This window comes from Camelina sativa, chromosome 11 (assembly GCF_000633955.1).
Source record: "Camelina sativa cultivar DH55 chromosome 11, Cs, whole genome shotgun sequence".
Classification (NCBI taxonomy): Eukaryota; Viridiplantae; Streptophyta; class Magnoliopsida; order Brassicales; family Brassicaceae; genus Camelina; species Camelina sativa.
This window is the reverse complement of record NC_025695.1, coordinates 34,908,527-34,923,579: the sequence shown is the minus strand read 5'-3', so window position 1 is coordinate 34,923,579 and position 15,053 is coordinate 34,908,527. Positions and strand designations below refer to the sequence as shown.

Sequence of the window (15,053 nt, the reverse complement as noted above, 5' to 3'; positions counted from 1 at the left end):
TCTAGAAAATACGAGATTGTGTGTTAGATTTAGAAAAAAAACATAATTTGATGCTATTTTTGGTGGATGATGATGTTTGTTGAATGATCGGTGGAGTTTCTACTGTTGCACCATCTCCTTGACCTCCAACTGAAAATCCATATTGAACATTTGTTGGAGTCGTTCCGCTTGAACCTCTTTGTTGAAAATTTGTGTTTGCCGCCATTGTGGAGCATTTGGTGGTGTTCCCCACTGTGGAACATTTGGTGACGTGCCCCACTGTGCATTTGGTGGTGTTCCCCACTGTGGAGCATTTGGTGGTGTTCCCCACTGTGGAGCATTTGGTGGTGTTCCCCACTGTGGAGCATTTGGTGGTGTTCCCTACTGTGGATAAATGGGACCCAAAAACCGGGTGAATTTTGCCCTCCCAAATTATTACCCACAGAAGATGGACTGCCAGATGATATACCTCCTGAATGTGGACTCCCAAATGAATGGCCTGAACCTAACTGTTTTGGCACATCTTGGTTGTTACGTGAAACCCCAGTCATAGCTTCTAACAGTTGTATCTTATCCTCGTCGGTGCTTGCAGCTATATCAATAAAATACTTACGCCAAAATACTAGCTTCTTAAGTGCATTAATGCATGCCCAATAAAATCTAGTGTGTTTGGGAAGATCTAGCGCGATAAATATCGCTTCCGCCTTTTTAAATTCATCGTAATCATCTTGGTCAAAAGCACCAGGACAAAGTTGTTGAAAAATTTGTCGTTGGAATTCTCTAAAGCCAGTGATGCTGTCTTGTATTGTTGTTTCAAAGGATTGTCGTCTTCGACTTCCTCGTGAACCGCTTCCAAAAAATTGAGTGATCCCACGATCATAAAATAATTTCCTCATGATATTCTAAAACACTTAAATTTGAAAAAATCAGGTCATAATCTAAATATATATCACTTTTTTTTTGTATAATCGATGATGATAATAATTTGGTTATGTTTATGATTTTTTTTTCATTTTTTAAAATGACCATTTTTTTAATAATTATTACTAAAAACCAAATAATTTTTTAATAGCTATTGAAAACAATTTTTGCATCTAAAATTAATAATTCTCGGAAATGATTTAAAAGAATAAACTTGTTATTAATTTTAGAATTATGAAAATAAAAGAAAACTTTTCTTATCATTCATTATTCATAAATAATATAAATCTTAAAATTATTTAGAAAAAAACACAATAGTTAATATTATTTGTCATAATCTATTTTGAAATATTATCATTAACCTCAAATTTAATTTCAGTTTTTTAAATGACACATATTAACATCAATAATAACAAATGATGAAAATAGTTGCATCACTTGTTAATTTTAACACAAAATTTTAGAGTAACCACTTCAATAATCATATATAAATTATATTTATTAACTATTTAAGTTAATATAATATAGAATACATTAGATTATTTAACAAATATACTATATTATTAAAATTATTTAGCAAATACAGTAAATTAAAATACTAACCTGAAAATGTGGAAGATCTGCTCAAAAATTTGCTAAGCCAATTTCTGAAGAATCATTTTGTGATGTTATACAGTGATGTGATAAAGATTTTGTGATGTAGTACCTATATATAGATTTTATTTTGCATATTTAATAAAAAAAACAAGAAAAAATCATTCTATTATCCACTGGGTGCGTTTTTCTAAAAAACGCTGGATAAAAACTGGTTCTGTTTTGAATCGCGGTCCATCTTATTATCCAGCGGATAATTCCGCAAAATTGTTTTTTTTTTTTTTGAAAAAACACAAATATTAGTTTTAAACATGATTAGTGACATATGTGCGAATTTAAAAAAATGAATAAAACTTTTTAAATGGCTTCCAATCACAGCCTAAATTTGACCACACTTTTTTGGTTAAAATATTACCCAATTTTTTTTGTGTGTGTAGAACATAGAGATTCGTTTCTTATTTTATTTATCATAAAATAAGAAAACTACCAATCATATTCATTGTACAAACCAAAAAGGCAAAAAACTAATAATATACCCACGACAAGTCTCACAAAATTCGTCTATTTTTCCAATGTGCGTACATTCACGGGTTGCTAGAGCCTAGTGGTAGCATCCGATCTGTATTCTTCAGTCTCAACCGTTAGATCTCTCAATCCCCGCATCCAATTCCACCGCGTGGGTCTTTGGTCCATTTTTATATTATTATTATTATTCCAATTTAAAACTATTTTATAATAATAATAAAAAAGGCATAAATGGTAGTAAGATTCTCTCCGCCTCCTTCCTCTATAAGAACCGACACTGCTGAGACGGAAGAAGAAAAACTCAACACACTCACCAAATCGAAATCTCAAACACACACCCCGAAGAAGCAAAACCTAAAAAAATGGCCGCAGAAGGAGAAGTGATCGCTTGCCACAACGTCGAGGAATGGAACGAGAAGCTTAAGACCGCCTCCGAATCCAAGAAATTGGTACCTTCCTCTCGGATCCACTTCTTCTCGGATCTGATCTCGTGTTTTGATCTATTACGTTTCTGATTTTTGGGGCTTCTAGATTAGTCTTGTGGTTTTGGGTATGACGGTTTCAGAATTAGCTTTGAATCTGACATCAGGAAATCGAATTTTTTGAGTTCCGTAATGTGAAATTTATGAACCCTAAATAGTTCGATTGAATCTATAGGAACTGAAGATCTCAGAAATAAGAAACCCTAAATAGTTCCATATATAATGATGATATGTTGTGTGAAGCTCTCAACTATGCAAACTCAGTTCGATTTAGTTCCATTGGAAGTCTTCTGGATCTCACCATAACTTGATTGAGTAGATGCAAATGGTGCCAGTTTCAATAGGAAATGGCATGTGAAACAGAACACATTTGTTTATATTATATCAACCTGTGTTTGTTTGTATTCACCAATGATTTTTTTAGCTTCGTTCTTGTTCTAAATCTTGGTTTTTGTGGGATTGACGCAGATTGTGATTGACTTCACTGCAACATGGTGCCCACCTTGCCGTTTCATTGCACCCATCTTTGCTGAGTTGGCCAAGAAGCACCTTAACGTTGTGTTCTTCAAGGTCGATGTTGACGAATTGAACGTGAGTTTCCCAATTCCTCAATCTTACAATAGTCAAATATCCGAGCTTAGTAGAATCAGTAACCTCTGGTCTTTAACTTGCTTGTTTGTGTTTTGTGCAGACTGTTGCTAAGGATTTTGACGTTCAGGCAATGCCAACGTTTATCTTCATGAAAGAAGGAGTGGTCCTTGATACAGTGGTTGGAGCTGCGAAAGAAGAGATCCTTGCCAAGCTCGAAAAGCACACGGCCGTTGCTGCTGCTTGATTCGCTTTTTTTTCTCTCTACCTATTCTGCTAATATGTTTGGTGTTTAATAAGTTCACCAGAGTGTTTGACCTTAGTTGTGCTCTTTGTGTGGTGAATAAGTGTTGCAAACTTGATAACTAGCAGCTTTGCTAATTGTTCGTTCATGTTATCTTTTACTCTTGAGATTGTGTTGTTATGTTAGAGTTCAGTTCTCGGTTGACATTGTTTTCATTTAATCAGACTTTTCTACAACTCATTAATTTAGCAGTCTTGATCCTGATATGCTTATGCAAGCCTTGGATCACCTTAAAGATGAGGCGTGGTTTGGTCCCCAATTGTTCAGAGGTTTTTCTTCTCAGGTCAACATAATCCAACTTCTTTTTCTATTGGTGGGTCTGTACAAAATAGTGTACCTACAAGTTGTGACTCTACACACCAGGGTGGGGTACAACCGGAAAAAAATACAACTTGTTTTGGACCCGGGAACGTTTGGACCATGTCTAGTCTCACCAAAAAAGAACCTAATGTTCCATTGTGTCGGATTCTATTGTCACAACAGACCCGGATGTTTGGCCAGCTTTTGTTGAGTTCCCGGAGCTTTGATAACATTTCCCGAGTTTCATCTTACTTACCATGGAAAATTCTTTCTTCTTTCTAGGGGGTTATTGAAATGGTTTCTTCCTACTTAGTCTTCGAATTCTTTATTTGTTTGATTGATACAACAAATGAGTTCGAAACTTGAAACTTTTTCCAAGGTGAAAAATTTGGCCATCAAATGAGTTAAAAATCCGTCTCCTGCACCAACTTAAGTTGGCATCTCAAACTTGAATATGAATAACATACATCGCCAAAGTACAATTTTTTTTGCCTAAAATCTCGGTTACTTCAGAGAGGAGAAAAGCACAAGGTGTTAATTCAGACACTGAAACATTTCAGATGTCATTTATACATAATAATCCGTACAAAAAAAAAGAGATAGTGGAGGCCATGAGGAATTTCAATTAGAGTATTATCGGTCTTGGGAAATTATATAAACCTCTTTAGTAAAAGAAAAGGAGACATCTTGTAGGTCATCATCATCAAACCTTGTCGTCATGGAACCACCACCTTGTCTCTTTAGGAGATCTCCCGTTCTTGCAATTCTTCACGTATCGATCGTTATCAGCCGGGCGTTGCTGAGAAATAGATATAGACAATTAGACAACATAGATAAGAGTTGTTTCAATGGGTCAAAATATTTAGTTTGTGAGAGTTCCAAATGTTTCAATGGGTCAAAATATTTACTATGTATAACATGCTGTAAATACATAGTTGTGAGAGTTCCAAATGTGTAAACCTTTTCGGGTGAACTCGATAGCATAGAGAGAATGCTGATGCAGACTGAACTCACTGTCATTGCCGGCGACCAGGAGTCATACAGAATATCTGCAAAAAGGATATAGAGAGAAATGTTATATTTACAGCATGTTATAACATTGTTTATGTTCTACTCTCAAGTTCTTTTTGGTTTGGGAAAACAGCAAACATAAAAATGAAAACATATATAATGTGCAAGGGATACTGTTTCTGCTCATTCAAAGACGAAAAAAAGACTGCACAACTTAACCGACCAAAAGAAAAGTTCAATGTCACAAGTAATTCAAAGGCAAAGATTCTGATTTTGCTAAGTAATCCAGTATACGGTGTTTTATAATATAATCACACCCTCACTTCATGTTTTGCAACACTAATTTGAGCATCAGACAGACTGAGATACAATGTTGATAGATTATTTGATGATACTGCATCTCTTTAAGCCACATTACAATCCATGAGCAACCAAAACATGTATGCATCATTCGTTTTATGTATGCAAACTATTTTTTGACTGACATGTTCATCATACAATAAGACTAATCAAGACAAAAACTTCTCCTCTGGGAAAATCACACACAGCAGAAGAGACACACACACACACAACTTGAGTTAGCATTTCAGAAGAGACCAAAAAAAAACAAGAGCACATGCAGAGAGTAAAGAAACAATTGAGTAACATTACCTAAACAAATATGTCCATTGCTGTAAATATGAGGATGTAGCGGTGCTGGTGGAACAAAGATCACCTGCTCAAACACCCAAACACATCAAAATATGAACATAACACAAAATAAACCAGTAAATATCACTATCTCAAACTATATATCTGATTTGAAAAAAACAAAAACATGCAAAAACACTCTTGGTTTTAGTCAATCAAGCCCACAATTAAACAAATTTGTAGAAAACCCTTAAACCAAAATCAACAAAGTCCAGACCAGTAACAACACAAAAAATGCAATGTAAACTTGCCTGAGGAGCTTCCATAGGGTAATGTTGAGGAAACTCAACCTGAAGATTATAAGTCTCATTAGCGTAAAGCGTACCAGGTGCTCCTGTTACCTCTATTATCCACCTTTTTTTTAACATCACACAAACACACAACGAATCAGAAAATCTCAAAAAAAAAAAGATAAATAAATAAATCAGAAAATGAAAGATTTGAAAAAAAAATCAAAATTACTTTTGAAGATTATCAGTAACTCTATGCTTAAACCCAGTCGGTGGATTTACTTGCCACTCAGATAACTCTTTCTGTAACCTATTACAAGCGATCTTGCTTAAGGCCTACGAAAAAACCAACAAAAAAAAAATAAATCAGAAACCCCTAAATCGGGATAATCAAATACATAAAGAGTGAGAATCTAAAGAAGAACCTTGCGTGAAGGAGATGAAGAGCTTGTCATGGCGGAGACAGAGAGAGAGAGAGAGACGAAGACGACAGAGAGGTCTGCTTGGGCTTTTCTCTGGATCTTTCCCCTTTACTCTCTTTTTTTTTTCGAATATTAAAAAAAACAAAATCATAAAGTGGAAAATAAAAATAATTTTCGGGGCAAGGAAAGGGCACACGTGAAGGAGTCAAAATTACAAAATTAACCATTTTCATCCAACGGCTCTTATGCTTCACACGTGTCGTAAATCTTTCACTGACTCCACGCACATTGAAGAGTCGATTTTTATTTTATTTTTCCTATAGTTTTGTAACAAAGATTCGTCTTCTTACATTGTATGGCTTACGAAAGTCGTACGGTCGTAAGTACATAAGTTTTTAAAGGCACAAAGTACATTACATTAAAAACATACGTCTACATCTATATATCGTTACAGCTTTTTTTATTCAGGCATTTGATAGTTTATGGGCCTTCATTAGGCCCAACTTGAACAACCCCTTCTTCCTTCAGCTCAATACCATCATCCAGAGGCTCAGCATGAACAACCATTCCTTGCTCTACTAATGGAACTTGATGAGGTGCAATGCAACCTCGTGACTCTTGATTTAGCCCAACATCGTCGTGAAGAATCTGATTTTTTCCATCTGATGTGCTATGAAAAGGCATAATAGGAGGATCTTGTGCATCTTGATCTGGTCCAAGAACACGATAGGCTTCTTGTGGGACGAGTTCGAGACCCGCGGAGAAAAGCGGGAGCAAGACTAGATAATGTCGACGAGAAAAGTACGAGACCGCGGAACCTGTTACGTGGACAATGCATAACGTGAGTAGGTATGCGTTTAGTGTGTGCCAATAGAGGCTCCCGTCTTTTGTGTAAAGCCAAAACACTCGGCCGTATCTTCCTATTTTCACTTCTTCTTCGATCAGGTTTTGGATTAGGTCGAGCAAAGTGAAGATTAACGTGTCGCAAGCGCATACGATTCCGAATATTTTGGCTAGATCTTTCTCCTTGTCGAGTAACTCTAAGACAAAGCAAAGAAACTCAACGAGGAATGCAATAGCCGAATGTGGTCGAAGACTTTGCCTGAAAACCACGAGTTTTATGACTGGTGTTAGCATCGCCATTTTTTTAATATACGATGATTTGAGGAGAACTTTGTACGTGGTTGTATATATAGTGACATGAAGAGATGATTAATAAATGAGCAAGGAGAGAAAAGTCAAAAGTTAAACTCGGAAATTTCCGTGCTAATCATAATGATCTTCACTTTTTCATTGCATAGGGAATCAAAGAAAACGTTTTTTAGTTGTATATTTTGTGTTTGAGATCATTTGCAAGTAAACTCTATAGTGTATTGGATGATATCTCTAATCATTTTAAGCGTAGGATACAACGAATCCCAGCTGTTTGGTGATTTACGACGTAGATGATTTCGGCATGTTAATTTTCGTTTGAAAAAGTTTTCCTAGCTAATTAAATCCTAATCATGTCAAGTTATTAACTTCACCAAAAATTATTGGAGATTTATTTTTGTTTGGATTTCTAAATCTATTAAAATCATATAACCAATAACCCCCTAACATTAAAAAGGTGGAAATGCTAAGTCTGTGTTACGTACATTACTTAAATCGTATTTTATGAGCAAAAAGTTTACATAAATACTCCCTCCATATCATAATATATAATATATGATGTTTTAGAGAAGTTATTTTGTTTCAAGATGTTTTCAAGTTTCTATACCATTTTAGATTAATTTAATATTTTATAGTATTTATATTATGCGATATTATTTATGATTGGTTGAACTTTTTAAAACTATATGCTTTTTAATATGTGTGCTTTTAGATACCATATTAATACTTTAAGATTGTAAAAGTGATTGAGTGTTTACAACAGCTTATATACAAGTGTAGAATTAAGTAAAAGGAAGCTTAATCCTACATCAACTATATAACATATATTTTATGTTAATATACCCCCCTCAAGCTAAAGCTTCCCTAGGTAGGAAGAGGCTTGAAACTGATAATTTGTTGAGTATGGAGTAAAATGGTGCTGGCTGAAGCAGTTTAGTAAGAATGCCAGCCAGCTGGTTCTCTGTGGAGACATGTAAAACTTTGAGAAAGCCCTTCTTAACCTAATCATGAGTTGTATGGCAATCAATCTCAATGTGTTTCGTCCTCTCATGAAAGACCATGTTATTAGCAATATGCATTGCCAATTTATTGACACAGTAGAGTTTAGTAGATGTGTCCACCGTTATGTGAAGATCTTTCAACATTTGATTCAGCCAAAGCAGCTCCCTTGTGGTGACGACCATGCTTCCGTGCTACTACTGCTCACCACATCTTGTTTCTTTGACTTCCATATGATCACTGAAGTACCAAGAAAGATGCACATACCATTAATAGATCGTCTACTCTCCAAGCACGTTCTCCAGTCAGCATTAGAGAAGCCATTAAAACAAATATCAGTATGAGCAGAGTAAAACAATCCTTGAACATGGTTGTCCTTCAGGTACTTCAGTATACGTAGAGCTGCTTTATAGTGCAAGTCGGTTGGGCATGACAAGTATTGGCTCAAATGATTCACAACAAAGGTGATATTTGGTCGCATAATACACAAATACAACAAACGGCCAATAATTTTCCTGTAAGGTTTGCCATCGGAGAGTAACGTACCTGAATCTTTAGTCAAACTCTTCTTGTAATCCATAGGAGTAGATTTTGGTTTGCAACCAAGTAAACCAAAGTCAGCCAGTAGATCCAAGCAATACTTCCTTTGACAAACAAAGATGTCTTCTGAATGTCTAGCAACCTCCACGCCTAAAAAGAAACAAGCAGGACCAAGATCCTTAGTCTTGAATTCTTGGCAAGAGCCGACTTGATACTCGCAACTGCTTCATCATTGTTGCTAACAATCAGTATGTCATCAACATAAACCAATATTGTTGTATAAGAGGTGCTTGTTTCTTTTACAAACAATGTGTTATCAGCAGGAGATTGTTCGAAATCCTCATCAAGAAGCACTTGAGATAAACATTTATACCATTGTCGTGATGCCTGGTTCAAACCATAAATCGATTTGTGAAGCTTACAGGCCGGATTTGGTGGTAAAACTCCGGAAGTCGGTGTATAACCTTGAGGCAAAATCATGTAGATCTCTTCTTCTAAGTCACTATGCAGAAATGCATTATTAACATCCATCTGAGTTAAGCTCCAACCCTTCTTGGCAGCTAACCCTAAGACAAGCTTAACACTAGCAAGTTTACCAACATGTGAGAATGTATCAACATAGTGTACACCTTCCTGTTGTGTATAGACTTTCGTAACAAGATGTGCTTTATACCTCTCTATCGAGCCATCTGAATTATACTTAATCGTATAAACCCATTTGCAGCCAACAACGTTTTAACCCGGTGGCAATGAAACAACATAAAATGTCCTTGTAAGCTCTATAGCACCCATTTCCACATCCATAACTTTAGTCCATATCAAAGATAGTATAGCTTGTTAGAAAGTTTTTGGTTAAAACATCATATATTTTGAAATACATAGAGAGTAATTTTTATTGGTAAAAAAAGAATCATTTTTATAAGCACCTTTTCTATCTCATATAAAAAATCATTCAAAAGCATCTTGTTGTAGAACTTTCAGGCTTTTCACAAGAAAAACCTAAACTATTTTCATAAGATATATGAAAAATGGACAAACAGTACACTATAATTTCTTAACATACACTTTGAGATGCTCTGATATTTTGTGTATTAGATCGGTCGATGTACTGTACATGGTTTGATATTTAGTAGATTTTAGTCTCTTACATTACATCTTTAACTGCAAGAATTGGTTCAGTTGATGTTTGTAACTCGTTTGGTTTAAGACTAAATTGATGTTTAGTCACCAAGTCCAAGACGCAAGCATAATTAGGCCACAGTACCAACGAGAAAAAGAGGCAAATGCTTGTTCGAAGCACTAAATTACTAAAACCAGTAACTAAGAACACACACTCCACAACAAGCTTTGCTCCTCAAGAAGTAAAACAAACAAGTTTCACATTGCCAATAATAATAATACGAAACTGCCATTGCAATGTCCTTTCTTCATCTCCAAAGCACAAGAAAGAGTGTGTACTCTCATTCTTTTCCAAAATCAGCGTTATAGTGCGAGCTCGACTCGAGTTTCTTGGCCTCACTGAGCTTCCTTACAGCCTATAAAAATTGATTCGTTTTCCATATCAAACCAAGATTACAACATGATTCAACCAATACTCAATACATTATATATTTATACACATACCTTCATGAAATCTTCATGGATCACATAGTCCCTCTCTGCTCGGATGGCAAACATTCCGGCTTCCGTGCATATGTTACGGAGATCAGCACCATTGAAACCCTATTGGACCAATTAAGCGTTTAGTGAGAAACTCACTCAAGGGAAGCAACACTCACAAACCCATCAAGCATTGTAAGAAGAAGAAAAAAACTAACCTCAGCAAGTTTGACAATAGCCTCGTAATCAATTTCACCATGTTTGGCGATTCCAGCTGCATGGATCTTGAGAATATCCATTCTTGATTGCTCATTTGGCAAAGGAATCTCAATCTTTCTGTCTAACCTACCCGGACGGAGAAGCGCAGGATCAAGCACATCTGGCCTGTTTGTGGCCATTATCATTTTCACCTAATACATATTCAAAAACACATTCATTCACAGAAACAGAATAGCAATGATGGTGGCTTTTAGTGTATAAGCAATTGTGTGAGACAGAAGCTAGAATGAGACACAATTCGATCAAGATATCCAACAATTTCAAGACAACCACTATAACATCACAATGCAATCTTATGCACATGGACACCAGCTTTGAACTAGATATAAGTTGTCAAACAGAGAGCAATACCTTTCCGAGGTTGTCAAACCCATCAAGCTGATTGAGTAACTCCATTAGTGTTCTCTGAATTTCACGATCAGCACTAGTTCCCTCACTAAAACGACGCCCACCAATAGCATCGATTTCATCCATGAAAATGATACAAGGCTAGCCGACAGAAAAAATTTTATAATAAAGTCAAGAATGTGATACAAAGATTATGTATCTGAAGAAGAATTTATACAACCATTACAAGCAAGATTTACCTGGTGTTCACGGGCATAGTTGAACATCTCCCGAATCAGCCTAGCACTTTCTCCAATGTATTTGTCTATGATTGCACTAGATACAACCTAACAAGAGGAAACAGATTCGATCAAACCTCAGAATATGCCATAACGTCAAAATTTCGAAAACAAAGTAGCTGAGAATTAAACCTTCAAGAAGTTGGCATCAATATTGCTCGCTATGGCCCTAGCTAGTAGAGTTTTTCCAGTACCCGGAGGTCCATAAAGAAGGACACCCTGCATTGATAGGTAGAAAAATTATAAACCCACATCAATTAGATAAGCACAGCCGGGAAAATCTTGAGCAAAAAAAGCAAGGATCAGTGGTATACGCTATAATTACCTTTGGAGGTTTGATTCCTACTCTGAGGAAAAGTTCAGGATTCATGAGAGGTAGTTCAATAGATTCCCTGAGTTCTCTGATCTGATCACCTAACCCGCCTACGGCAGAGTAGCTAATGTTGCCTGGGTCTTCGTGAAGCATGTTATACACAACAGGATCAACCTACCATCAAAATAAAAAGCAAATGAGGAATACACTTACAAGGGTCTAACTATAACAGAACCAAACACATGTCCAAAACAAACTTACTTCTCGGGGAAGGGCTCGCATTATTGTTAGTGTTGTCATATCCAGAACAACTCGAGTTCCCGAGGTTAGCTTTTCCTTATCAACTTTGCTTCGGCAACCCACCACATAACGAGGACCACTGCTCGCTTTGACAATCACTAAAATACAACAAAACAAGCAAGATTTTAAGCTTCAGACACCAGAAAAGTTTACTGTAGTACAAGTAGAAGACCAAATGAGCAACAATCTCACAGAAGCATAAAGGGGGATTAAGAAGAAAATTACATCTTTCATTATCCAGAGGTCGAAGCACTTCTCCAATAATCTGGCCAACACTTTGAAGAGACTTGAGATCATCCTCAGTTTTGTTGAATTCCTTTTTAGCTCCTCTTAAATTCTCCCTAGCTACACGAACACACAACAAAACTTAGTCTTCTAATCTCAACCCATTCACTTATAACAAACTCGATTCATATGCTCATAATAGGAAACTCAATAGAGCAGATAGTGAAAAGAAAAAAAAATCAAAACTTCAGATCTTCTCCACCAATCGGAACCAGAAAGAGGAATACTTTAAGCAATTGAGAGAAAACCCTAGATTCAAGTACTTCAAAGCCAAGTAAAGATACGAAAACAGAGCAATCTGGGTAAATTCTCAAAGTGGAAATCGAACCTGTTCGAACACGGGATTCGAGTTCCTTATGCTGGAGGAGCTTTTTCCGGTAATCGGAGACAGCCGCGGTACGGCGTCTAGCAGATTCGTCAACGTCGGCCATGGTCTCTCTGAATCCTTCTTCTACTTCTGCTTCTTCTACGGAGAGATCTCAGATTTTTTTTTCTGAAAAGCCAAGAAGCAAACAAATCTCTTCCTCCGAACAAAATTTTCCAACTTTTCTTGAGCAATGGGTTTAGTCTCCCTAGAAATTGGACTAAAATACCGAATCGAAAACGCTGTCGTTTTTATCTGAGTTTTTTTTTTTTTTTTTTCTCAACACCTGAGTTTTTTATTATTTATTATTTTATTATTATTTTTTTTTCCTCACAACAAAAGAATCAGCTCAAAAAGCCAATTAAGGAGTAAATTGTTTACAAACAAAACATGCTGCAGAGACAGACGCGCTTGGCGTGCCAAAGAATTCACACTTACATTCGTATTACGGAGAATGAGAGATAGGAAAAGGAAGAAAACTCCGCTTGATCTATCTTGATGTCGTTGAGGTAGGGAGTGAAAGTCGGCCAATCGTGAGGAGAAGACACTATCTTCACCAAGTTAGAACAGTCTGTGTAGAAAGCCACGTCACGGTAATCATGTGTGATTTTTATTTTTTATTTTGGGGTTTATATCTTTTCCTCTTTAAACAGTTAGTTTCAATATATTATTAGATCGAAGAAGAAGAAACAATGTGATCCTAATCCTAAAATGAAAACTTGGAACATAAAAAATATATTATATACTATGAAGAAAATTGAAAAGCTTTTTTAGCTAATTATTTATTGAAAATTCGAAACTAAAAATTTAAAAACATTTGTTTAGTTAAAAAATAATCATGATTTTTATTTAACTAAACAACAAAGTGACAAAAAGAATAGTATTTATCCAAGCAACAATTGCTCGAGTCTACTTGGAACCAGTCGATTTCTGAGTCTGAGTCGGTCTCTCCTGCGTGCGAGTTTACATGTATATGCATCACTAATCTAGTAAATAAATATTTTTCAAGTTCAACGTTACTACCTTGAAATCATACGTTTTTAACTTTTTATATTACCATAGATGTTGTCTATGAATTAATTCTTTATCGAATTTCATCTAGTATTCGACCTTTTATGCTCAAAACTCATTCAACAAAAACTATGAAAATTTCTTAGTGAGATAATGATACTTCTACCAATAACTTATACATGTATCTGCATCAGTAAACTCAATATTAGTAAAGAACTACATTTCAAGTTCAACATTAGTACCTTGCGATGGTCATATGTTTGTATTTTTTTCTTGGACTCAATTTATAAATTGATGATCTGTCATTTCGTATAATTGATTTATCTACATGTGTTATCATTTACTTATAGAAATTTATAATGAACAAGGAGAACACAAATCATAAGATATTCATTCCCAAGATAAATCTTCACAGATCTGATCTAACAAATCATATACAAATCTAGTTATTTTTAAAGTTATCAAATAAAATTCAAAAATATATGAATCATGTAAAACATAAATAATACAAACAAAATTAACATAAATAATTTTGACTAAATATTTTTTCTGTTTTTGTTAGAAGACTAAATTTATTTGTTTGTCAAAATATATACAAATGTTGAATAATGTGTGGTTGGTCAAACCAAACAACAAAAATAAAAAGAACATATAAAAACGATACCATTATTCGGTTAAACCTAGATTTTTTTTGCAAGAGTCTCAGAAACACGGTCATAAAAAAGCCTATGAGCTAGAATACCTCAATAATATATTTCCGTTTAACACTACATACTCCCTCCGTGTTAGAATAGAAGATGTTTTAGAAATTTATCTTATATTATAAAGATTGATTTTCTGTATTTTTTTATTAATTAATGCTATAAAATTGTAGATTTCAAGATTTATTAATTGAAAATTGAAAATTTTAATAAACTACTATTGGTTAATAGTCATGAGAAATATGTGATTATATACAAAAATACATTTATGACTAAGTATTAATTGTTTTTTTAATCTATGCAAAAAAATTAAAAAATCATCTTTTCTGATATACTAATATAGTCAAGAAAACGAACACCATTGTTGATGTATGGATCGGTCACAATTAGATATTTATAGCTCGGTAAAAGGATGTCGAATCTCTCTTTAATAACTCGGTGCCAGAGCACAATAATTCAGACTACAACGGTTATAAATAAAACGGATGAAAGGAAATTCAAGAGGACATGCTTGAGGCTCGTCGTCTCGCGTTTTGGACGAGATGCTTAGTTGATTACTGGTGATTTACGTAACGTTTAGCTCCTCTTTTTCGTAGATCTCTCAGTTAAGTTTAGTACGCCTATATTTATAGGAAATCGTCTCGGTTCGTCACTTAAAAGAACCGAAATACCCTTTTACTCTTTTAAGTGCTTATTTGGGCCTTAGAATAATCTACATGGGCCGGACTTATGGTTAGGAGGGGGACCCATCTCTAACAACCATCATTCATCATACAAAAAAAAATAAGAATACGAACACCATGTATAAATGACACCGTATTTGATTGAACCTAGGTTT

The 15,053-nt window shown here is 35.1% G+C and overlaps 5 protein-coding genes and 1 pseudogene across 5 annotated transcripts; 1 reads left to right on the top strand and 5 right to left on the bottom strand.

Annotated features, from left to right (window-relative positions):
- On the bottom strand, positions 1 to 1,643 carry LOC104725176 (annotated as a pseudogene).
- LOC104725175 (thioredoxin H3-like) lies at positions 2,281 to 3,571 on the top strand. The gene is made up of 3 exons (XM_010443789.1): positions 2,281 to 2,468; positions 2,970 to 3,092; positions 3,193 to 3,571. Exons 1-3 carry the CDS (start codon positions 2,382 to 2,384, stop codon positions 3,334 to 3,336), a joined length of 354 nt encoding a protein of 117 aa, XP_010442091.1. The 5' UTR covers positions 2,281 to 2,381; the 3' UTR covers positions 3,337 to 3,571.
- LOC104725173 (probable ubiquitin-conjugating enzyme E2 18) lies at positions 4,138 to 6,182 on the bottom strand. Its single transcript, XM_010443788.2, has 6 exons — positions 6,050 to 6,182; positions 5,857 to 5,960; positions 5,646 to 5,748; positions 5,356 to 5,419; positions 4,654 to 4,742; positions 4,138 to 4,492 (listed from the first exon to the last, which is right to left on the bottom strand). The coding sequence occupies exons 1-6, from the start codon at positions 6,077 to 6,079 to the stop codon at positions 4,397 to 4,399; spliced, it is 486 nt and encodes a 161-aa protein (XP_010442090.1). The 5' UTR covers positions 6,080 to 6,182; the 3' UTR covers positions 4,138 to 4,396.
- On the bottom strand, positions 6,510 to 7,280 carry LOC109127600. The gene has a single exon (XM_019232557.1). It carries the CDS (start codon positions 7,187 to 7,189, stop codon positions 6,527 to 6,529), a length of 663 nt encoding a protein of 220 aa, XP_019088102.1. The 5' UTR covers positions 7,190 to 7,280; the 3' UTR covers positions 6,510 to 6,526.
- LOC109127400 (uncharacterized mitochondrial protein AtMg00810-like) lies at positions 8,349 to 9,541 on the bottom strand. The gene is made up of 3 exons (XM_019232035.1): positions 9,478 to 9,541; positions 8,953 to 9,426; positions 8,349 to 8,887 (listed from the first exon to the last, which is right to left on the bottom strand). Exons 1-3 carry the CDS (start codon positions 9,539 to 9,541, stop codon positions 8,349 to 8,351), a joined length of 1,077 nt encoding a protein of 358 aa, XP_019087580.1.
- Positions 9,985 to 12,706, bottom strand: LOC104725172 (26S protease regulatory subunit 10B homolog A-like). The gene is made up of 10 exons (XM_010443787.2): positions 12,468 to 12,706; positions 12,080 to 12,199; positions 11,816 to 11,952; positions 11,567 to 11,728; positions 11,374 to 11,460; positions 11,203 to 11,289; positions 10,967 to 11,104; positions 10,555 to 10,746; positions 10,361 to 10,459; positions 9,985 to 10,272 (listed from the first exon to the last, which is right to left on the bottom strand). The coding sequence occupies exons 1-10, from the start codon at positions 12,568 to 12,570 to the stop codon at positions 10,198 to 10,200; spliced, it is 1,200 nt and encodes a 399-aa protein (XP_010442089.1). The 5' UTR covers positions 12,571 to 12,706; the 3' UTR covers positions 9,985 to 10,197.

Excerpts from the sequence above, each read along its gene's own strand:
- LOC104725175 (XM_010443789.1), top strand. The coding sequence starts at position 2,382 with ATGGCCGCAGAAGGAGAAGTGATCGCTTGCCACAACGTCGAGGAATGG. Across the intron at positions 2,469-2,969 it reads CCTCCGAATCCAAGAAATTG|ATTGTGATTGACTTCACTGC; the intron begins GTACCTTCCTCT and ends GGATTGACGCAG. Across the intron at positions 3,093-3,192 it reads TCGATGTTGACGAATTGAAC|ACTGTTGCTAAGGATTTTGA; the intron begins GTGAGTTTCCCA and ends TGTTTTGTGCAG.
- LOC104725173 (XM_010443788.2), bottom strand. The coding sequence starts at position 6,079 with ATGACAAGCTCTTCATCTCCTTCACGCAAG. Across the intron at positions 5,961-6,049 it reads CTTCATCTCCTTCACGCAAG|GCCTTAAGCAAGATCGCTTG; the intron begins GTTCTTCTTTAG and ends GTTTTTTCGTAG. Across the intron at positions 4,493-4,653 it reads TATCGAGTTCACCCGAAAAG|CAACGCCCGGCTGATAACGA; the intron begins GTTTACACATTT and ends TCTATTTCTCAG.
- LOC109127600 (XM_019232557.1), bottom strand. The coding sequence starts at position 7,189 with ATGGCGATGCTAACACCAGTCATAAAACTCGTGGTTTTCAGGCAAAGT.
- LOC109127400 (XM_019232035.1), bottom strand. The coding sequence starts at position 9,541 with ATGGATGTGGAAATGGGTGCTATAGAGCTTACAAGGACATTTTATGTT. Across the intron at positions 9,427-9,477 it reads TGTTGTTTCATTGCCACCGG|ATGGCTCGATAGAGAGGTAT; the intron begins GTTAAAACGTTG and ends AGTATAATTCAG. Across the intron at positions 8,888-8,952 it reads CAATGATGAAGCAGTTGCGA|GCGTGGAGGTTGCTAGACAT; the intron begins GTATCAAGTCGG and ends GTTTCTTTTTAG.
- LOC104725172 (XM_010443787.2), bottom strand. The coding sequence starts at position 12,570 with ATGGCCGACGTTGACGAATCTGCTAGACGCCGTACCGCGGCTGTCTCC. Across the intron at positions 12,200-12,467 it reads CGAATCCCGTGTTCGAACAG|CTAGGGAGAATTTAAGAGGA; the intron begins GTTCGATTTCCA and ends GTGTTCGTGTAG. Across the intron at positions 11,953-12,079 it reads ACCTCTGGATAATGAAAGAT|TGATTGTCAAAGCGAGCAGT; the intron begins GTAATTTTCTTC and ends GTTGTATTTTAG.